Source organism: Carassius carassius, chromosome 15 (genome assembly GCF_963082965.1).
Source record: "Carassius carassius chromosome 15, fCarCar2.1, whole genome shotgun sequence".
In the NCBI taxonomy this organism is placed as follows: Eukaryota; Metazoa; Chordata; class Actinopteri; order Cypriniformes; family Cyprinidae; genus Carassius; species Carassius carassius.
The window spans coordinates 2,226,671-2,251,109 of NC_081769.1; the positions used below are offsets into that span (position 1 = coordinate 2,226,671).

General features: G+C 37.5%; 1 protein-coding gene across 1 annotated transcript in view; it reads right to left on the minus strand.

Moving 5' to 3' along the window:
- The window catches only part of LOC132157987 (plectin-like), a 73,736-nt gene that overhangs the window by 19,950 nt on the left and 29,347 nt on the right, over window positions 1-24,439 (minus strand). Inside the window, exons 2-25 of the mRNA XM_059567228.1 lie at window positions 24,243-24,304; window positions 20,082-20,171; window positions 19,683-19,718; window positions 17,810-17,887; window positions 17,329-17,421; window positions 15,347-15,513; window positions 12,466-12,581; window positions 11,800-11,906; window positions 10,588-10,707; window positions 9,182-9,277; window positions 8,924-9,051; window positions 7,463-7,556; window positions 6,933-7,087; window positions 6,001-6,325; window positions 5,148-5,225; window positions 4,909-5,070; window positions 4,684-4,788; window positions 4,023-4,118; window positions 3,811-3,936; window positions 3,532-3,684; window positions 3,299-3,453; window positions 2,313-2,439; window positions 1,677-1,860; window positions 922-1,079 (exon numbers count right to left, since the gene is read on the minus strand). Of these exons, the coding sequence (XP_059423211.1) occupies window positions 922-1,079; window positions 1,677-1,860; window positions 2,313-2,439; window positions 3,299-3,453; window positions 3,532-3,684; window positions 3,811-3,936; window positions 4,023-4,118; window positions 4,684-4,788; window positions 4,909-5,070; window positions 5,148-5,225; window positions 6,001-6,325; window positions 6,933-7,087; window positions 7,463-7,556; window positions 8,924-9,051; window positions 9,182-9,277; window positions 10,588-10,707; window positions 11,800-11,906; window positions 12,466-12,581; window positions 15,347-15,513; window positions 17,329-17,421; window positions 17,810-17,887; window positions 19,683-19,718; window positions 20,082-20,171; window positions 24,243-24,304 (3,011 nt within the window). The remainder of the gene's footprint in view (window positions 1-921; window positions 1,080-1,676; window positions 1,861-2,312; window positions 2,440-3,298; window positions 3,454-3,531; window positions 3,685-3,810; window positions 3,937-4,022; window positions 4,119-4,683; window positions 4,789-4,908; window positions 5,071-5,147; window positions 5,226-6,000; window positions 6,326-6,932; window positions 7,088-7,462; window positions 7,557-8,923; window positions 9,052-9,181; window positions 9,278-10,587; window positions 10,708-11,799; window positions 11,907-12,465; window positions 12,582-15,346; window positions 15,514-17,328; window positions 17,422-17,809; window positions 17,888-19,682; window positions 19,719-20,081; window positions 20,172-24,242; window positions 24,305-24,439) is intronic.

Here is a 24,439-nt window from a genome sequence, read left to right on the forward strand (position 1 = left end):
CCAGAGACAAAGCACAATGACTCATTTGGTTAAATATGACAAAGAAACATGGTCTGAGTCATAATTCACATAATAATCTAAATACAAAATTTTACTCAAGGTACAGTTAATTAAAACAATTAAACATAAAATTGTGGCTTGAAATAAAATAAATGTTAACTGATAAAAATTAAATATATTGATTTATAATATCAAAATATATATTCCCTTATTTTGAAGCAACACCTTTCATTTTTTAGTCTAAGTTGATGTAAAAAAAAAAACTAAAATGAAAACTGAAATAAAAACGTCTAAAATCTCTCTCTCTATACAAACAGTGACAAACACAACAAAATCACCACAATTTTAACTTGAAGAGTAAAAACTGATCCAAAATATGAATACAGACTACAATAGTATCTCAAAAACACTAAAATAACACTGATTATATCTTAGAGATTTTCTTAGTATCTTTTTTGTTTTTGATATTATGATATTATTTTCAGGACAATTAAGCACACATTGTAATAGAACGACAGGTTAAAATCTCACCACTCAGTTTCATTTATATCTCGTATTGTTTTAGTATTTGTTTTCTGCCTTTAATTTAGGTTGTATTGCAGTAATAAGCATTTCATGACTATCCCAATAATTAAGAAATGAGAAACAAAATAAGGAAATGGATCCATTACAATAAGAAGGATATCTCAGGGAAACGTGCTTAAATCTCACAAAAATAACATCACAAAGCAAAAAATCTTAATGGACATATATTGCTATTTTGGGGATGTGTTTGTTGAAATTCCCCCATTTATGAGTCACAAATATGATTTGAATTTGTATACACATACATCAGTTGCCCAATACTTTTTAACTGGATACAATATGACGAAGAAGAGTTTATTATGATAAAATATGAAGAAGAAGAGTGGTGTGTCGTACTCTCTGATCAGCAGTCTTCTGAATGCAGTCTCGGAGCGGATCTTTGTCCACAGGTTGCCGGATACGAGCCACCGTACGAGACTCACAGTCTTCGATCTGCAGCCGCAGGTTTTTGGTTTGGGTGATGTACGTCTTGCATATGGATTCATCCTGCTCACCTGCGAAGAGAAAAGAGTTGTTATTATGCTTTTCCATCAACACTAAAGACAAACAACAGTTTATCTTTCATGACACTTCGTCACTTCACACACATTCCATCTGTGTTAGTGGCTCACATTTCATCCCAAAACCAAAAAAAATAAAATAATTCATTAAACGTGCATGAATTAAATAAGGCATATATTAAGAACTCTTACAGCTCAAACCAGTAAAATATGTTTTACTGCATTAACAAGCACTACAATGATGCATCTTCTTCAGTTTTGTTTTAGTTAACTATAATAACCCTGTCATGTTTCGATGGATTTTTCCGATTGGACGTCATCTAAAAGCAAACTATACTCTGTTTACAGTTTCAGGGCTCCATCGTTTGACCAGGCTGTGGGTTTACTCTGTTGAGTGTTTCAGTACATGCACACTCTGTAGAGATGTGCCGTTAGCTAAAGCACAGGAAGCAAAAAACGTCAAGAGCTGTCCATTACAGACTCACCCTGCGCTCTGACGGCTGCTCCTGAAACGTGAATTCAACAGTTACACAACATCCTCGTGTTTCAGTGTAATGCACACAGGGCTCTGTCAGGGCTTGGTGTCTGTACCTTTCTCCAGGGAGCGCAGCAGGCTGTCGTAATGCTGTACGGCCTCCTTGTAGTCCCTCTCCACCTGCAGGTTATCACTGGAGTCGAAGAGCCTGGAGTCCTGGGAGTCTTTGAGGAAGTCCTGATAGTGCAGCTGCAGGTTCCTCAGCATCAGCTGGTACTCGTCTGACTTCATCGTCTTGAACTGAAACATAAACATTACAAATCAATCTTTCCAGAAAGGACTGTATTTAATTATTGCAATGTCAAATTTACAATAACAGGCCTATTTAATAGTCTTGATCTCATCTCTCCTCTGAAATCTGTTGCAAAACTATCACGTCTACTCTTTAATTCATTTAGAAGAGCCCTTGGAAATCCTGTTATTCAATAAAGCAATTTTCCTTGTTTACCGCCTGTTTCCTAAATATAACTGTGACCTTACAATCAAGTTACTCAATTAGAGGTAAAATCCCATGTTGTTTAGTAGAACGGGTGTTATTTTCTTTTAGAAAGAAATAACCAGACAGTGCATATAAGTCTCAAAGCATATATGCACTGATCTCTTTCAGTAGCAAATACATTTCATCAGTCAATTTTGCTAAATCCTAAGGTAATGACTATAACACAGTGTCATGAGTGAGGTGTAGAACAGACCGTGGTGATGTTCCAGGAGCGGATGAGATGGATGTCTTTCATCAGGTATTGCCAGGACAGCAGACTCCTGAGGTCAGCGTGAAGCTTCTGCCACAGAGCCAGAGTCTGCTGGTGACCGGCGTCCAGACTGACAGAAACAACCACACAACATCACGTCTAAACATTACAGTCTGCTTCAGCTCATACTGTGTTCTAAGAAAGAGAAATCTGAACAAAGAAAAAAACTCAGCTAGTTGCCAAGACGTTTCACTTTTTTTATTTTTTTTTACTTGTATTAAAATAGCTACCACTGATGCAGTAAATTCTCATAACAACAGTACACATACTGTTGAAAAATGCACAAAAAAACCCTAATAAAAATAACTAAAGACAGCATACAACATACTGACCCCCACCCCTCAAGAAAATAATAAATAAAAAAACGAATGAAAATATAATATAATACAAAAATATAGTAGTATCTTATAATCATTTTTATTTCAGCTAGTTGCCGAAGCAACATTTCTCATTTTTGTTTCTTTTTTTAGCTGAAATTCAAAATATAAATAAAATTATATAAACTAAAACGTAATAATAATTAATGAATACTATAAATATGCATGTTTAAAAACACTACCGTATTTTTCAGACTATAAGTCGCACCTGAGTATAAGTCAAAGGACCAGCCAAACTATGAAAAAAAGTGTGACTTATAGCCCGGAAAATACGTTAATAAAAAGGTAAAAAACACAAAACAAAACAACTCAAACGTGAAAACAGAAAATAGATATCAAAATAATATGATAGCATATCAATGAAACAAACAAAATAAATAAATAACGACTACAAAAACACACGACAAAATGATTAAACTTTAAAAAAAGAAATTCATATTTCTTCTGAAAACCTATACTAGTACATCAATGACAGTAAAATAACGCTGGTGGACAGGAAGCACTAAAGTTGTCCAGAAAACAGTGTTTCCCAGTGTAGTGTGTATAACGCACCTGGACACGCTCTCCACAGCCTCCTTGTTGACGGGGGGCACGAGGAAGCAGATGGAGGGCACCAGGGCCTCGTTCCCCGAGCGGTTCAGGACCTTCCACCTGAAGGGCTGTGAGTTACTGATGAGCGCGCACTCTTCGCCCTTGTGCATGGTGATCTGTCAGCAGAAGCAGAGGTCAAGCGTGCAGCACAAGCACTCTGTGAGCGTGTGTGACCGGTGTCAGCGAGTCCCTACCTCCATCTGTTTGAAGTCACACACAGCTTGGATGGGCAGCTTTCCTCTGGAGGGGCTGGTGGGGTCCCGTGGCTTCAGCTGGACGATGGACTTGGCTCTGTTGCTCAGGCCAGCGATGTCAGACTTGAACTCGTTCAGCTGCTCTCTTTCCTCCTGTGGTCAAACTCACTTAGCTAGCTTACAGCTTCCTATTAATATGACTTTTTAAACACTAAACAAACACTAGCATTAAAGTTTAGTTTTTGAGAGCCATCTGCTGACAGTGGAAAGCAAACTCACGACAGCGTCCTGCAGTAGATCCTCCAGACGAGTGGCAGTGGTGCTGCGGTCACACGTGTACTTCTTCTTCATGGTCTCCTGCATCTTCTTCATCCTCTGCTCAGCATCTCTCACATCAGCAAAGAACTACGGGAGGAGAAAGAGAAGAATAATGCTCATACATGGTTGACCAACAAAGAATTGCACATGGTTAGATGATACTGATGCTGTACCTGGAAGTATGCAGTGTTTTCTCTGAGATGAGTTTCAATGCAACAGCACACCTGGAGGATCCAGCTCCACTGCGTCTGCAGAGCTGCGCTGAACTCCTGCAGATCAACACAACACACACTTAACCCTTACTGATCAGAGCGGTTTCTAGAGCAGCAAATCAGCATATCAGATTGATCTCTGAAGACCATGTGACACTGAAGACTGGAGGAATGATGCTGAAAATTCAGCTGTGCATCACAGAAATACATTACACTTTAAAAGATACTCACATAGAAAACAGTTATTGTAAACTGTAATACTATATCACAATATTACTGTACTTTAATAATCATTTACTCTAAATAAATGCAGCCTTGGTAAGCAGAGGAGTCTTTGGTAATGCCTTTATGCATAATGCATTATAAAAGTAGTTTTAATGCATTCTTTATGCCTCATTGTAATGCATTGCATGATCTCATTAATAATTATAAGCACAGATAATACTTTATAACACTTATTAATTCAACGATACGCTGTGCATTTTAAATTTAAGATATAATGTATCACAATGCACATAATGAATAATTATAATAATCCACTATAGCTTTTGATAACTCTTTGTAATGCATTGTAAAGATTAACCATGTCTTCTTTTAAAAACAGGGACGGTTGACTCCGTACCTCGACAGTCTTCTTGCCCGGATGTCCGTCTTTGATCAGTCTGTCTCCAGTGGCCTGGATGTCGTTGATTTTCTTCTCTCTAAGTTCCAGTTCTCGCATGAGTCCCTGAGGAATGAATTAAACCATGAAGATCAATCCAAACTGTCAGTATTCTCCATTTACACCTGATTAAACTACAATGAGCAACAGACAACCCTCCAGCCCTAAACAGAGCTCTGCACTTACAGAGTAGTTTTCTTTCTTCGCAGCCATGTTGTTGTTGCGCTCGCTCCAGTCGTAGTTGATCTCCTCTTCCTCTTTGTCTTTGAGCCACATCAGTTCCTTGGTGGCGGCGCTGACGAAGTTATACAGCTGGTCAAGGTTTCTCAGACGGGACTTGGACGAGTTCTAGAGAAGAAGAGAGATGTGTGCTGACACTCTGCAAGGCCTAGTGGTTTTTAACAGTCACTGGTTAAAGCACTCACCAGCAGTCTGTTGTACTGCAGATCCAGTTTGCCCAGATAGTCTCTGTATGTGCCTTTACTTGCAGGCGAGAGCTGGCTCTGAAACACACAAAGAGGAAGAAAGCTCAGGTTTTTATTAAAATCACATTTATTTTTGTATTGAGCCTTTTTCGTTCTGCCTTAAGGGCTGCTCGCACCAACGACTAATACTATAAAGTTTGTATAATTGTTCTAATTCAATAAGAACAGCATAATCCACACCACAACTATAAAGATAACAAGAAAGATGAATGAATGATATGAGTGGAATATGAGGGTGTTTTTTTTCAGCTGATGAACAATAAAGACTTTGACAGCCAATCAGAATCCATTCTGCTTTAACGAGCTTGAGTATTTAAAGTGGCAGACAACAACAATAATAAACAGAACCGTACTGTCCACTGATAACACTGCTAATACAGCTATATTTATCTTTATAGTTATCAGTCTATTTTGCCACAATATAAAAAAGTTGTTAAAATTTGCAATGTTTTATATATTGCTTTGCTTGAATTCACTGTATGTCTGTTGGTGAAATGTTTATTTATTCAACTTTAAATATAGAGCTATGTGATAAGACTTTCTATTTTGTGACAGTATAAACAATTCAGCAGTTGAGATTTGCAAAATAGTTGTACATACTGCTTTACATCACTCTACAGTATGTGTGAAGGTAGAGTTTGTTAATTAATTGATTTGTTAATAATTATTAATTTGTAAATTACTTTTAATTATTCATTCACAGTAATTTTTAACTAGAATATTTTAATTACTATAATTAGTTATATGGTAAGTAAAAAATCATGGATGAAAAAAAAGTAAACAGTTAAAGTACCTCATCTGTTCGTGCGCGCTCGATCTTAGCCCTGAAGTCCTCGATGGTTTGGTGAAGTCCTCTGTGGCTGCCCAGCTGAGACTCCACAGAGGGAAGATCGATGCCCCACTCGCCCACATCGATCCGCCGCTGGTTCTCCTCCACCCAGGATAACAGGTCCTGCGCGTAACGCAGGGTGACCTCATCCAGCTCGGGCCGTGCACGCTGCACAGACTTCTGGGAAATCTGTGTGATGGAGACGTGAGAGGCAGTGCTGACGCTGGGCTTGAGCCTCAGGTTGTAGTCGCTGCGCAGGTTCACCAAGCGCTCGTGTAAGCGGTACACCCTGAGGAAGGAAAACCACTGTCATTCAGTTTGCTTACATTATTTGTAACAGATTACAGAGTAGTTTCATTAAATAAAATTACTCATTGGTCCAAAAGGGAAAGAAATATCCCTTTTTAACCCTTCCCCACCAGCGTTTTGGAAAAAAAGTTTTTGCTTTTTTGACGATTTTCATTAAAATTTCATGACCCCCAGAATATATATATTTTTTGTAGAAATATCTGAACGTGCAATACATCAACACTTGACTGTTGGTAAGTTTAATTAAAAAGCAGTGGATGGTTTCCATCAGCACTCCTAGGCCTTTACCACTTCCTGGATCGACATTTCACACGATAACTTTAGGCTGTTTTCATTTATATGTTATTTATTTTTGATGATAGCATTATTTTTCATATGCATATGCTTACATATGAGATCGCTCGTTTCTGTGCCCCCACGCCTGTGTTTTTGATCGGCACTTTCTAGACTCATTCAGGAGATGCATAATAGCGCCCCCGAGTGTATAACAGTGAAAACGCAGAAACACGGAAAATTCAGTGTTTGGTAGGGAAAGAGTTAATGCACTGAAGTCTTCTGGAAGAAGGTTTTCCACTAAATGGACTCACCTGCGATACATCTGCTCTGCCTGCAGGTGGCGGCCGTCTTTGAGCAGCTGAACGTCGTTGAAGAGGAGCCGGATCATACCGTCAGCTTTGTCCAGATCCCTCTCCACCTCAGCCGTGTGCTGCGCTGGTTTCCCAGCACTCAGGAGACGGATATCCTGCAGCAAAAGTCAAAGTTTATACAGCAACTCACATTTGTGTCCCTGGACCAAAAAAAAATCAGTCATAAGGGTCTTTTTTTATATACAGTATATAATAAAAAGCTTTCCACTGATGTATGGTTTGTTATGATAGAACAGTATTTGACTGATATACAACTATTTGAAACAAAAAAAAATCTAAATAATCCCAAATGAAGTTCTTAGCAATGCATATCATACTGCATGAATAAATTGAACATTTTGACTTATACAATGTATCGTTGGTTATTGCTACAAATATGCCTGTGCTACTTATGACTGCTTCTGTGCTCCAGGGTCACGTTTGACTGAACAGTAACTATAAGAGTGTGTTGTGAGGATGTCTGATCTCACCGTCTGCAGCAGAGACTCAGTCTGGTTGATCTGTTCCTCACACATGCCTGATTCAGTCTGTACTTTACTGGCGATCTGCTGGAGACGCTCTAACCTGCAAAAGGACAATTCGATTACATTTTTTTTTCAAATAAGCTGCTATGAGCACCAGACATTTCGCCGATCAGGTCTGATGTACGCGAGACTATTTCACAAACGACTGGAAGATTTTTCAATAATAATAAAAATGAAGAGACAGGATTTTCAAGAACAGTAAAACTTTGAAACTAAAATAAAACAAATGTGAAAAATATGATGGGGAATTGACGTGAGCTGGTTACAAGTTATTGAAAAAAACAACAAAACAAAGAAGAAACTCACAGTTTTCCACCACGAAGCAAATACTCAAAACGAAACAGGTCTGTCACAAATGCCATTTTCTACAGTCCAACAGAATGCAAGACTCTCCCCAAAATGCATAAAAAGCATGTTATTCCTGTCATAATCCTGTCATGGGACTCGCACAGACCAAACCACAGCCAGGATGAAGTTGTTGTGGTGCTTGTTCAGCCATTCCACGGCCCATGAAGAAACTGTGTGCTGCATATTACTCTCGTCCAGCGAGAAGCAGCATTGTGTTGAGACAGGGGACGTGTCCTGGTGCGGATGATACTCCCTCTCCTTCAAGATGACGGACATCCAGGACTATTTCATTTCATTGAATCGCAGCATTCTTTTATGGGTCTCATCGACACTGAAATCAGTAAACTTGCTACACTGCTTCACAGAAACTGAAGAGAACAATCAATACTTTTGTTTGGAAATCACTCATGCGTCGAATACACATTCATCAGTCTCTATATAACTAGGAAGGTTAAAACCCCAGAATTTGGATCCATTAAAACTATGATAATCACACTAAGCAAAACCAAAATTGTTTAATGTTTTATAACGAAAACAGAAACACAGATTCTTTTCTCCATTCTCCTTGATTGTGAAAAACTCAAGCCCTGACAAACAGTTCAAGGTTTTTCCTGCATCAAAACAGCTATAATTTAGTTCATACAGGCGATTATTCAGTAGAGTATTGCTGAATTTTGAACAGTAAACATAGTTTGTGGTTACGGCAGATTTAAATGATTAAACCAAGTGATGAAAAACATACACACAGTCAGTGTTTTAACATGTTCGTATATTCTACGACAAACTAAAAATCACCAAAACATCAGCTGATTACAAGTCACTAAGCAAAAATGAAGAGAGAAGCTCTGTTTATGGATACCACTTATTGGTAATTGCATTAAATGCAATAAAATGTATGCATTTTAAGTGCTAAAGTGATGCATTTAGAGGCCGCATTATTCTCATGCAGCTCTCATTAGTCTAGAATGGCCTTCATTGTGTCATAACGGCTGATGTAATGTAAGTCTTCGCCAGTTTAAAGCCCCTAAGACAAATCTGTGTTTGAGACATCTTCCTAACCTCTCAAACTCTATCCGGAGCAGTCTCTCCCTCTCCAGAATAGACACCTGTAGACGACCCCATTCCTTCTCCACCTCAGTGGGATGATAACCTGGAGGAACCTTGACCTGACCAGCGTGGACTGCGCTCTGTGAGGAAATGGTGGAAAATCATGTTAAAGCAGAGGAAACATATCATTGTACAGATTCAAAAACTGAAATGACTTTCACATCTCGTGAATGCAACACAATAGAGTGTATTCTGATCATGTGTACAAACCTCAAAGGACTGGTAGAGGTGTTTGGAGCGGCTCTTGTCCGACTGTTTTGCGGGAAGCTCTGTTTCTTTAAATTTCAGAAACTGACGCCACAGAATCTGCAATATAACCACACAAGCAAATTAATAAATAAACACACAGATATATAATGCAGTGTAATAACTTGGGAGTAACAGGGTTATCATCATCAACTGAAACAAGACCTTCATTAATTTAAATATGTAAAATACAAAAGAAAAAAAATCTTGTAACCTATTTTATTTTAGCCAAAGTACTAAGATAAAAAAACTAAAACTTAAAAACTGAAAATAACTGTCTGTAACACTTTATAATAAACTTAACTAGGTTAGTTAACATGAAATAACAATAACACTTTTGAAACTTGTATCTATTAATTTAATTGAGTCAAAAGCCATAGTTACCGGCTAGTTAGTGAGAATTGGTGCTCAAACAAAAGTGTGACACATATTTATTATTTACTATTTAATGAACCTGAGCTAACATGAACAGGTGCATTTTTATTAACTTACATTAACAAAGATATATATATATATATATATATATATATCTACGGTATTGTATATGTATTTTAAGGCGTAAATGATTTGCGAGATGTAAACTCAAAGTTTATTTCTCGCAATTGTGAACTTTTTTATAAACTCGCAATTCCGAATACAAATATGTCAAAATTGCAAGATAAAAAGTCGCAATTAACTTGTTTTATCTTTTATTTAGTGGTGGAAATGGGTTTCCATAATAAAGAGATAAATAAAGAGATAACTCGCAATTCTGACATTTTAACTCACAATTTTGACTTTAGAACTCACTTTAGCAGTTTATATCACGCAATTCTATCTCGCAACTTTGAGTTATAAAATCTGAATTGCAAGATATGAACTCGCATTTCTTAGAAGAAAAAAAGTCATAATCGCAAGATAAAAATGTCCCATAAAATGTCCCATAAAATAAATGACTATTAAATAATCAAATAAAAATAAATAAATACATGCAAAAAAATAACAAATATAATTTGTAATAAGACTAAATGCAATAAAACTATAAATTAAAACAAAGTAAAAATTATATGCTAGTTATAATAGTGTTCATTTGGTGCTGGTCTAATATTTAAATCAGCATAACCAAGTTGTTGACCATCAAACCAATTAGGTGTAGCCAATTATGGAGTTTACTGGTTAAAATAGTGAGAACTCAAGCATTCTAGGCATTCTCCAAATAACTTATAACTCTAACTTATCTGGTCCTTTAAAGGACACAAAAAAAACACAAAAAACAGTGTGCAACTCACAGACAGCACAGCACGACAGATAATGAATACTGCAATGCATTCAATAACTGAATACAAACAGAGTTACTAGTAACAACCCAGAGCACACAACAGCAGACTCACCTCGATCTCCTCATAGCTGCTGGGAAACTTCCTCTCCTCAAAGATGAGTACATGATGTCTGATCCACTGGAGAAGAACGGTGACCAGCTCATAATACTCCTGCCAGCGCAGCTCCAGCTCCTGCAGCCGGGAACAAAACACACAAAAACTATTCAGAGAGGAACAGGAAAGCTCTTTTGCCACTTACCACATTCACTCAATTAGGTGTCAACAATCAGAGCCTTGTCTGATAACAGCATATGAAGGGAGGGACGAATCAAAGCACACCAATAGCTGATTCAGGGGCTTATTTATCGATGGTTTGTGACACAGCTCATAGATCATCTAATTCTCTTCTCATAATAGATGCTGATGGCGTGAAGGAGGAATGAAATAAACTGCCTCTAACAGCAGCTGGACACTGTTATATGAGGTCAGATGGCTGAGATCCAGATCACACAACATCTATTACCTCGTCAAGTTCATATTCCTAACCTTTTATCCTCCGTAAAAGTGTAAACAAGGACGTGGAAGAGGAGTCTTCTTAAGCAACCAAAAAATGGTTCTTCATCACTGCAAAAATCTCTTTTTTGGAGCCTTTTTTAAAGAGACATCTTGGAATATAGTCATGTGCGATTTTAGGAGATCAATAGTCTTAAAGTGTAACAGTAGTGAAATTTGGGCTCAATTTTGCATGCAAAAATAATCCATTGTCTACTGTTAATAGAGCAGAGAAGTATGAAGCACAGAATACACAAAAGTCACTTACAAAACAAGCATCTTTCTATTGATGATTTTGCATAACCAGCATGAGCTAAACCTGTGTGGGGAACCTTTCGTCTTCACACAAAACTCCAGATTGTTTGGATTATGCTCATGAAATTTCTCTGAGCAACAGTAAAGGTCCCCATTCACTCTAATTGTATTGAAAAGAGCAGCACGAAGAACATTTTGATAAAAACGTCTTCTTTTGTGCTGTGCAAATCAAATCAAATCATGAGGTCTGGAATGTGTTTCTGAGAACATGACGATCATCTTGTCATATGTCAGAGAGACACTGATACTACTCAGCAGAAGTGTGGGAATTTTCACAGGCAACCTTAAGAAACCTCATTTTTAAAAATGCTTCATTAGTTTTATTAGATTTGGTTCGACAGCATATTAACTGGACTATGTGCTGAAAGCCTACGTCTGGAACTGGGTCGTTATTTAGAAATGATGAGTGAAACTCACATTGGCTTTGACGCCGTCCTGGACATCTGGGACACGGGGGATAGCATCGTAAAGGGAGGACACATAGGTGATGATGGACTTCTCATCAGGATGAGGCACATCCACATCTGCAATGAAACGAATTGTAGATTTAAAAGCGTTGATTGTTTCATTCAGCATGTTCAATAAAGAGATGAAAAGATGCTTTGTTTTATCAGACTGCATTTGTCTACTGCAACTTCATGGAAGATCAGATCAAATTTCAATAAAATAATTTAGATTTCATTAACATGAAAGGGAAACTGTGAATGTATTTTCTTCTCCACTGTGATGCATATCCAAATGAAACAGGTAAATGTAGAAAAAAAAAGATTAAAAAAATGGTCCATCAGGAATTGATTAGTTTAGTTTGGCTGTTTTCTTTGCTAATTGCTGCAATCTTGCACCAGTGAATAAATCATAAATAAAATTATGTGGATGGATATACCAGGAATAATAAACACTGTAATATTCATGAAAAGTCAAAGGGGGTCACATACTTTTGACACTTTTCAAATGTCAAAGGATTTTAAACTTAATGGAAGATCAACCTACTGTGTTACATTTAATCTGAATTTAGCTCCAGTATTAGGTGTTAATATCTAATAACTTTCTTAAAAATCAGCTTATAGCCAGATTTAACATTACCCTCTGGGTCAAGCAGTCGTGTGACCCCAAGCTCTCGCTCTGCCACTGAAAAGGCCTGCTCCAGGTTCTCCAGGTTGGTTTGGCGGTACACCTTCCCCATGTCAATAAACCTGGGCCTGGTGAAATCAAGAGAAACAAACCCATCAGCCTCAGAAAGTGTGTAATAAATGCAGCATACTGTAAAACGTTGAAATCACTGGATCACTGAACAAAAAAATCCAATGCATAAAAAATGCAAACACTTTACGACATCATGCCTAACATTAACTAAACAATACCATCATACGTGTTAGAGTTCATGTTACCTCTGGTCCCTCAAGAAACATTAACAGAAACAACTTTTGAATGCAATAATGTATTATTAAATGTTGAACATTAACTAAGATTAATAAATGCATTCTGAAGTATTTTTCAGTTTTAGTTTGCACAACTAAAATAGTTAATGTTAACAAATGGAACCTTACTGTAAAGTGTTACCAAAACAAAATGTATAATGCGCAATATAATAAGTATAAATGTTGCTTGATACTAGGGGACACAATTCAGAGAGTTCAGAGAGTTAAAGTGACCATCTGCTCCATAAATCCTAAAAACATTTGTTTCCTGAGGGATGGAGCCATAACTCACATGCCACGAATAACCAGAGATTGGAGCGGCTCCAAACAACAGAGAGCGAACAAACTATACAGATTTACACCGAATGATTAAAACATTGAAACCTTTCGATTCTGGACCATAAAAAGTGTTAAAGTGTGTTAAAGAAGCAAGCACCCAGGCATGTCTGTAAAATGTGTGTTGGAAGGCAATGCATAAAATCCTCCAGCGTGGTATTGAGCGTCTGCCACCATGCTCTGATCGTCCGTCCTGAAGCCTCCATGGATCTGCCTCAGGTCTCTCTCTCGTAAAGAGCCCACTGAGCTCCAGTACGGCCCGTGTCCTGTCTGAGAGTCTCCGCTGGAGCGAGCGCCTGGACTCTGGGAGCCCTGGCCCGAGTCCAGGGAACCCTCGGAGGGAATATCTTCACACAGCATGACCACACGGTCCTCCACGTCACTCGCAGAAGCCATAGTGCTGCTGGAGCTGGCCCGACGCTTCTTGAAGGACAGACGCCTCTTCATGTTGAGCATCATCGTGGCACCCAAAATGTGCTACCAAGCAATGCAATTCCAAAGACAGTATACAGTTCTTGCAATTCCAAATATCAATATCTACGTACTCTGCATGGTATTAGTTACTCAAAATTGGTTTCCAGTGAGCTCCAAAAGAGAAAGCAAACTGTACTTGCAGTGCTGTTTTCTGTCATGCAGGTGGTGCCTGTAAAAGCCTCTTGCTCATTTCTGAAAGGAGGCAGAGCTGACAAATCCTACGGGTGTTCCTGGCTGACAAAAGCATCAAATCCTCTCCCTTCATGTCAGGGTCAGTGGGGCGTTCCCAAGCATTGCAGGTACATGTCAACATTTCAGAAAAGCTGCCCTGCGGGGAGGCCTGTCTCCACTCCGACAGGCACCACACCTCACGGTACAGTATTTCTCTTTTCAGCCTTCATTGTAGATTTCTTCTAAAACTATTTTCTCATTCATTTTCTTCCTGCTCTCTTTTGTCCTTGTGTCTGCTTACAGAACACACCCTCATTAGAGAAAAACTGCTTTCATTTGGCCTGGATAGACGATTGTTTCATACTTACAAAAAACTGTATTAGTCATTTTAATTGATGCTCATATCGTTCGAAACCCATGTGGAGCACACTAGAACATGTTTTTAATAGTGTCACGGTGTCTGGTCTGTGTTTCCCTGGGTGTCCAATAGTGGTCTCACTTCCCCATAGGCACCTCACTGCAGGCACTACATTTCCCACAAAGCCTTGTCCCTTTATCACGGTAATTGCACACCTGATAATTGCACTTAGCTGTCTTTACTTTCATCGTCATTACCCTGTCTATTTAAACCTGTCTGTTTTCTCTCTGTGTCATGGAGTCCTTATTTTCCTTCACCCAGTTTCCTCGAGTTCCCTTGCGGTTCTAGTTTCTTGTTTGTTTCATGTTCTGGCTGCTTACCTGGATTTTGACCTTTGCTTACTGGATTATGATTTTTGGATTACCCAATAAACACACACTGCTCTTGGATCTCTCGTCTCCTGTGTCTCGATCGTATCAAATAGTCTACATGCTGCTCTTTCCCCATGCAATAAAATTAGTTTGGGTCACCAAGCTCCAAAAACTAAAATTACATTAATCTATTTTAGACTATCCCTAGCCGCTACATGTTGACTTTTTTCATAATTAATTGCAACCAAAGTTTAAATGCATTATAATATTTAAAGGTTTGTTTGTTGTAATGCATTATATTTTCTAAAGGTGAAACAATAGATAAAAAAGTATTGTAATGTATTATATAGCTGTGATCACAATATTCATGAAATCATGCAATTCATTGTAAAGTGCATTACGATGCATTAATAATGCCTTTATATTTAGTTTAAAATAGTCAAACTTCAAAGTCTGATTAAACTCTAGAAGACCACAAGAATAAACTGTCAGTGGTGTGCACAGCGCTGATTTGACACATCTGTGCTCAGGGCGTTTATCTCCACAGAAATATGTGCAGAATTCAGATCAGAACATTTCACTCCATGGCACCTAGGACAAGTTTGATCAAGACTGAAGCTCAAACTTGAGTCAGGCAACACATTTCTATATTCCAACATTGCTAAAAGAAGGCTGTACTTTGAGTAACTATCAGAAACATTTCAAGAAAATATCAGGAAACTCCAAAACAATTAAATAAAAAAGAATGAATTCTGTGACAATGCACTGGTGACTACTACTACTTTATATTTTACAAGCCAAACCCCGATCTTGAGATGTGGTACACTGGGACTTACTCGTGTTTGTGTATAACAGCGTTGAAGAGCTTTCCGTCCCTCCAGCTAGTGGTGAAGTTATCGCAGCGGACACCAGAGTAACCCTCCGCCATCCGCTGAGACCAGAGGAGCAGCTTCTCCTTCGCTGACATATCATCTGACTGACCGTTCACCTGGATATCTGAAATCTACCAGCCCAGAAAAATGAGTTGCATGGATTTAATAACAAGTGGCAGCAGCAGCCATATGTTTATCATGTGCAAATCAATAAATAATCAATAGTGGTTGATTTCTCACACAAATTTCAGTCATGCACTACAAACAAACTCAGCCCCACTGAATACCATTGACCTCCTAAAACCACTCTGAGACCCGTCATTAAACTTAATCCATTAACAAAATCAATAAGGTTCATTAAAGAAAAATCAAAGCTCGGAAACTGGTTCACCTTCAGTGTTGGGTCAAGCATTTAAACAACAGTATCTGCCAAAATAAACGTGCATTTTTATACTACTCATAGTCAATAAAACAAGCCTTAAACTAGATACTGTATGTATTTGACTACAAGAAAAGACAAAAGATATACTTCTGGCAACATTGACAAAGATTATCCAATAATCCTGTTTCAATCAATCAGTCACAAAACAAACAAAGAGCTGGCTAAAATGAAAGTCAGACTTCCAGACAGTATTGAATATTGTAATTGTTCATGTACAATACAACATGCCATTGAAAACAGTGCACCTTTTCTCCCTACAATACTACATGTTAGAAAAGTTGCTTCTTATTGAAAGAGGTGCTATTTTGATAACTCTTTTACAATGACTGATGTAGTACAGATGCTTTTAGTTACTCACAAACACTGTTTTAAGGCTTTCGATTTCAACAAATTATGGTGACCAAATGTCCCAGATTATCCTGGATTGTCCTGTGTTATATCGGTCCCCACATTTCACACACACACACACACACACACACACACACACACACACAGACAAAGACAGACACACACCCCCAAACACACACACACACACACACACACACACACACACACACACACACAGACACAGACACAATAAAAAATGTAAAATAACAAAAATGTAAACAAAAAAAGTGACAATTTAATGTTTAATGCAGGATTCTGTTTAGAAATTTGGGGAAACTCAACAGAACACGATAAAGGGATGAAACACTCTACGTAGACTTAAACTACTGTAAACTTAATTTTGAGGAAATCTGTGAAATAGTGCTTTTCTATCCTTATTTAAACAATCATGTTTAATGTCACTCCGGATAGAAGACAAGCACATGGGAGGTTGCAAAGCCTCAATTAATTTCAAGCAGAAGTTTGGCACCATTCTAAAACCCTGGTCATGAGACTCTGTTTTCGGTCAAAAGAGAAAGCTCTTTTATTTCTTGAGGAGGTGGGCAGAAGTTCAGACGCCACATCTCTACATAAACCTCTGTGTCACTGCATGCTGGATGAACCACAAGTCCTGCCAATTTATTTGATCGATCAAACAATGGAAGGACATACTGGAGCATTACAATCGTCTGAATGTGTGACAGTCTCCAGGCAGCTGTAGTTTAGTTGTTTGAGGTGGAATAAATCAGAGTGTGGTTGTAATTAAACACCTTGGACAACAGACTCACATAATGTAGATCTACGAAACAGCCTGGATATTAGATTATGAAACACCGAACAAATTTGATTAGAGAATCAAACAAACTGCATCATTTGAACACTCTACGACTGTTGTGCTTGATCATAATGCATATTCCTGATTAAAAAGGGATTATAAAAAAATAGCATGTTTTTGCATGAGGCAGATACTGGTTTGAAGCAAAAACGATTGACCCTGTTGATGTTTGATTGGAAAACAACAAATCGATGACACCCAAAGAATTAAATGAACCAGTGACTGAAGTGATTGATCAGACTGATCAGGAGCAGGAGGAGGAGGTAAATGGTATGGGAACTCAACACTGACAGAACAGGAGACCTGGAAGTGCAGGATGATGGTCCATATCAGACCCAGTGTCAGCTTCGGGTTTCCGTCTGCAATGTCATCGTTCCTGATGTTCACAAGCTTGACCTGTGATTTACAGAGAAGAACAGCATTTCACATTTGAATCCTCAATCCTCTATGATATACTTTTCCATGAATGTACTTTTTCCAAGGAGACACTTAAGGTAAAATGTCTATACTGCTCTTTTCCCCACTAAGACGCCTGAAAATGCACATATTGTCTAGATGGCTTTTTCTAATGCTTTGATGGTCAGTTTTGTTTTGATCGTTGTGAACTTTTCATGTGAGGAAGCAGCTCGGACATTCCGCTAAACATCTCCTTTGATAATCCACGAATGAAAGAAAATAAACAGGTTTGGAAACCAACAAGCTTGAATAAGGACAGCAAGGACAACTATCATTTTTGGACAAACTATGCTTTTAATTTAGTTTGTGAGTTGAGTTGTTCACGTACCTGCCGCCGTCTGAGGAAATCCAGTGCTATCTGCACATTCTGCAGCTTGTGGAATCGCATGCGTCCTCTCTCACGAGGCTGTGGAGACAGACAGAGAGTCAATGAGACACATGACATGGTTTAAAGAAGAGACGAGACTGAGACCTGTCCTTGAGTGCCCAGAGAAACTTCTTTGGAAGGTCTAAATGAAGAAAGAATGGAGAACGAGGAGGACCTTGAAGTGAGGCTACAATATTAATGAACACTAATAATGCAAAGAAAAGAATTTAAAGACCCCATGAAATCAAAATGTTTAGTCTATGTCTGCTAGCACTGAGGACATATGTGTGCTAGGTGACAGAAAAACTAAATCTGCATTTAAAATATACATTTTTGATATTCTTATTCATGTTGTTGTGATCAGGAGCATATACATTTTTTGTCCAATAAGCTCCACACAAGAAAAAGCATGTTCTCTACATAAATAATACCTGCTTTGATATGCCAAGCCCCAATTTCCTCTTTCAATATGTCAACACAGATAAGCCAAAAAAATAATAATAATAATTTAAACAATAAAATGCATGTTGAGTCCCTTCATGGGGTCTTTAAGCTTATTTGACAGAAGTGATGATCTTTTGTATTTAGGGATGTGATGTGGTATAATATTGTGGATAAATGCTAAATAACTACTGAAGGCTGAAAAAACAAAACTGTATTATAGGAAACAACCCAAAATATTTGAGTCCCCAAGAGACTGCAGACATCATTTTGTGACCTGAACAACTTTAACTTAAAAAAGCATGTTTTGCACAACTTATAATCAGTTATATATTGCTTCAAAATAAATGTGGATTAATCTGGCAGTCACTTAGATATCAGTCATTCACTGAATCGGTCACACACCCAAACCATGACGAGGTTCAGATAGATGATGTCATAAAGAGAAACAGCGTCAGTCATGCGCAAGCGGAACCAGTTCCAGTCAAACTAGAAGCAAACACATGCTTTATTAAGACAGCAATGTTGTTTTTTATCTTAAATCTTATCAATATTTTTTGTATAAATCTTAAAAAAGGTTTTACAATATTATTGTATAAGAGTAAATTAAATTGCTACCGTAATGCTATTCCTAATAGTACACTTTCAAAATAAAAGTCCCAACAATTTTGAAGAAAATATGCTTTTTTTTTAAATCTTGAATCTTTTAAATATTTAAATATAGAAGTCTTTCAACATTTAGCTACCAACCTGCTGAATCATTTTCCCTGTAATCTTTATTTTAAAGTGCCCCTACTACGGATTTGTTTTTAAATGACCTTCTATGCAGTGTGTAACACGGCTCTAAGTGAATGGAAACATCCTGCAAAGTTTCAAATCTGAAAGTGCGCTGTGTATAGAGTTACTGTCTCTCATATGAAAGAGTCGACTCTGAATCATTGAAACGAGTCGTTTTTAAAAGGAATCCCAAGCCGTTTCATGTTGTTGTCAAAGTGAAACATTAGCATATTGCCCACAAAGCAGCACTGCGCTCACAAACGCTGCTTTATGAGGCATCACAGGCCAATTTCTGCAGATTAATGTCATGCAAAAGAGGGGTTTGGAAAAATGAATCATTGAGCGAATCTTTTGGGAGTCGTATAGAGAGGAAGGTAAAAATGTATTCATATTTTTTTGACCTGTTGTTGGGGACACCCAAAACCAAAATATGAACCTTTCATTTCCCATAATGGGGGCACTTTAATTAGCTAATATACCTAGCATTTGATAGCCGTGAGACATAAAGTAGCATTGAAGTAACCCTAATAACAAATGAAAGACTGGCGGACGTGACATCATGCGCAGGCCAGCCACAGTGAGTGACCCATGCTAATGAAGCATCTGCATCACTCACCAACCGCACGCTCCGCACAACGTCCCGCTCCCTCGGCTTGACCAGCAAGAGAAGTGCAAAGAGAGCAGACAGAAGTCAAAGGGCAAAGGTCAGCAAAGAGATGGTGGGATGAAAGGCAGAAGTCCAAAGAAGTCAAGGAGGAGCCACACAGATTCAAAAGAAAAGCCAAAGAGTGATGTTAATGTCTGAGCTACAGCCAAAACAAATGAAGCAGTTTGATGGGAAGAAGATATCAAGAACTTTTCTGGAATATCTGAACCCAGTGTTTTGGGTGGGATTCAACAAAACGTGTTTCAAATTTAGAGACGTATTCCAAGGCATCACCCAATAATATGTCTTCTTTAACCTGAAGATCTGGATCAGGACTTTGGGATCATGTGGAGGCTTGGTTACACTCACCAGTGTCTCTCCGGAGAGGACCTCCAGAAGGGAGATCAGGTTATGTCCATCTCGGAGGTCTTCATACAGGTCATTCACATGACGTTGAGTCTGAGGATGGAGAACAAGCAAAGATCAATTTATAAGAGTCACATAAAACATCCCTGCAGAAAGAAACCCAAGTCAATTCTGAAGATTTCATTCCTCACAAACTAAACTGTAGCATTGTGTTTGTAGCACATCCTGATTACCGTTTGATACAATCAGATCCATCCATGATTTTTCTGTAGATAAATGTTTTTTTGACAGGTGTCTGCATGCGTTATTTAGTTGAATTGGTTAAAAAGGCTGTAGGTTTGTGTTTAATTCATTTGGAGGACAAAATCATGCAGCTAGAATTTCCATTTTGTTTACAACATTTTGTCATAATTCATCCATTCTCATGTACTGTATATAGTTTTTGTTTTATAGTCATTTTGTGTTCAAGTTTGGAACAACGTGATTTTGACCAAATGATTATTTCTGGGTCTCTGAAAGGTTAAGACTCCAGAGCTGTGCAGCTCGAGCAGGAACTCTGAACACAAGGATGTGTGTCTCGTGTTAAGAGAAGGGGAAAAAACCTGAATCCAGAGTGATTCATTTGTGTTTTACTCAGTGAGAACAGGACAGGGCAACGCATGACTGCAGGCAGAAGAGCGGCTCACCTGTCTCGCGTCATATAAGATCAAATGATTTCCTGAGTGATAGAGTTTCAATTATATTCTGAAGCTCTAAATCAGCCACTCAATCACTGTACTGATGAAAGCTCATTGAGCAGATCTCAGCTTCAATAACAAACACACAGATTTCCTGTGGATGAGGGACAGACTGGGCTTCCTCAGGTTTTTATCATGCAGCTATATCAACATGCACTGCTGCAAAACACTCAAACCTCTGCAGCTCGCTTCAAAATCCTTAAAGCTACAGAAAACAAACAGTTCTCTGATCATTTATTCACCCTCATGTTCTTGCAAACACATTCAAACCACTGTTTGTCTATAGTACCATTGATAAATATTGGAGGATTTGTTATATTTTACACTTTTTCTGTTTTCTATTTAATTTTAGTTAAAGTTTTTCAATTTTTTTTGTCTGCCATTTTAGTTTTTTTTTTTTTAGTGTCTATGATCTAATGTCATTTTTTTTTGTTGCTGTGCATGAGACTTAATGGGTCATTTTCAAGCTCAAGCTGTGAGCATGGTTCAGCAGAAGAGCCTCGGGGGGGCAGTGGCACTGAACATGCGTGTGAGAGAGCAGAGCATGCTGGGACACGCTGACAGATGGACCTACCTCAGCTCTCTGGTGCTGGAGGACGGGGAGGAGCGATGAATGAGTTACATCGATTAGAAATGGAAGAAAGAAGTGAAAGTTAGCAACATCAGTTATTTCAGTTAGAAAGTCCGGACTGCTCTTCACATTACACCAACACTTCAAGCACTGATGGTCGTTTTTGTTCATTGCTTGGCTGTTTCAGCTGATTTGCATTTGATTTGTATGAAAAAAGCAGCCTGGATGTTCTGCCAAATAACTCATTTTGCACTCCACAGAAAAAGAACAATCTAATCGGTTTTAGAATGACATGAGAGTGAGTAAATTAATTCACTTTCCATCGTGGAAACTTAACATTTTATTTGGTTAAATGTTGTTAAACCTTGAGGAACAAATAATTGTATAATTTATTCTTTAAAAATATTAGATATCAAATGTTCAGAATTGCCCTTTCTCTGTAATATAAATGTCATTATATTTCATGTATGTTAAAAGTCTTACTATAAAGCATTTGTAAGCTGGATAAATGACTTTGATTCAACTGCTGTATACTGAGACACTACTGAGGTCTAAAGATTGGCATTACTTCTGAAGTTCAGCACAATAAAACCTCCAGCCTCTTTTTTTCTTTCACACAAACATCTATTCATCCAACTGAAAGTGAAATGTTAAGTGAAAACAAGGCAGAGCTCCTATTGAGTCCACTAGAGGTCTCTGTTGATGCATTAACTACCGTAAATATCTCAAAACTTGATATTTGATTAGTGATATGCACAACTTCAAAGGTGATTTTCTCAATATTTAGATTTTTTTGCAGCCTCAGATTCCAGATTTTCATATAGTTGTATCTCGGCCAAATATTGTCCTATCATAACAAAACTTACATCCATGGGAAGCATATTTATTTGAAAAATGGACACTTAAGACTGGTTTTGTGGTCCAGGGTCACACATTTGACCATTAAACCCATATTTTCTCAATCAGCACAAAGTAATAGCAGCATCTAATAAGTGCTAGATTACAGCTGATGACAGGGACAAACCACAGAGCAAACGGTTTTTGTGATCTCTAAGTGTTTGTCAAGGTCAAACAAATATAGATGTGTCCATATAAATAATATAAAGATACTATAAAGAGGGAAAACATACTTAATGTTTGTACTAAATGCAAATGATTTGAACATTTGCTGCCTAGTATAATGATAGGTTAATGTACTGTAGGTGTGCTCTGGATGCACATCCTTAAAATCACTTTGAAAAAAGAATGTTTTACATAATGTATGTGATGAAATTATGCCAAAATTCAAATGAGACAAATACAAATAAGGCTAGATAAAGTGAGAAAAACACATTGTCAGACATAATAATCTGCAATGAAAGATGACTATTCAGATGAGGTTACATGCACAAATTAGGCTTAAACAGTTGTTCATGTAATCTCTACCTTTTACCAAAGATGTGTGAGAAAAGTTTTCTCTGAGAATAAAAAGCTTTTGTTTAATCAGCTTTAAATCAGACTGATCTCAATGTTATCTGTTATCATGGTTAAACTGACAAGTGTTTATACCCTGATTATCATATGCATGCTGCAAAATGAATCCAGATGTTCATGACATGCATGTTTGTCTGATATCAACTCTTTTGTTCTGAAGTGGTCTCGTGTTTTGCCTCGTCTACGGTGAATGAACAAGGCTTGATTGAGTGCTAATAACTTCCATTTTCATTATCTTTTGTTTGGGTTTTTCTTTCTGCCTAAATACTAGACACTTTAGACTAGACGATGATAAACGAGCTGTGTGTAGATTTATACCATGTGTGGACAGGATATGATCTGCTTCTCTACGGTGGATACTAACAGAAATCCTGTTCAGCACAACAGCTGTTGTGTCAGCCCAAATAGATGAGCACACTAGTTTCTAAACTGGGTGTTGTGACATAGTGGCTAAAAAGTGCACTGGTAACTAATTGTAGTGGTATGTGTGAGCAATACACTTGGAGACATGATAAACTGGTGGAAATATTATCTGTCCATCATGGTAAGGCTCACATGACATCGCAGTGCTGCAGTCTGATAAAAGTTTCAGAGTTTAAGCCTTTCTTAAAGCGATTTTACATCATTAAAGTGCAATAAAACATGAAAGAGCACACTGTTCCGACTATGATTATTAAACTAAACTAAACTAAGACTAAAGCTATAAAAAAAGTTTAATTTTGTTTTTGCTTTTACCCCTCAGCTAAAATAATTAAAACTGAAACTAATTTTACAGTCAAATTGACTGATTTTATAATTATATAAACATATTTGGGGGAGGGAGTGAAATGACAAATGGCAAAATCTCACTTTAAAATGATGTTTTAAACTTTAAAATTAAAATGCAATATAAAATAGTAATTTTTTTCGAAAACTATAATAATAATAATAATCTATTTTTAATCCGTTTTTAATCAGTGCACACACCTAAAGCTAGAGTACAGATAACCTTATCACACAGTTATTTTACATTGTTTACTTCTTTTAGCTTTTACTGTACATTAGTTAAGCTATTACTGTAGTTTTGTTACAAAATGATTATTTTTTTTCCCTTTAAACCTACATTTTGATATATTGTTTCACAACACCAATATATAAGATGTTGATCACATCGCCCACTCTGCAAGGGTTGATTCATGAACTTAACCTATGATACTTGTGCTGCCAAAGCGTATAGTAAGTTGCATTGGATTTGTTTGTTAAAATGATAATCAAATAAGCAAATAACAGTAAAATCACAATTTGAACATGAATGGATGAGTACACCGAAGAGAAGAACAGGATCTGTAATCACTGAATATATTATCCTGAAAAAACTGCAGTCAGTAATAAACATACAGGTACCTTTATTAAGTGTTTGTTCACCCATTTAGTGAAAGTCTTCTTCTGCACTCTGTCCCGTTCATCTGCAAAAGACAAAGATGAAAAAAATTCAGCAGTGTTCAGAGTAAAAGTCTAGATATGAAGGGATTTTCTTCATTTTGTAAATACTGCTGATCATTAAAATAATGTTTCGATGTTAAACTTTAAAATGTCTAATT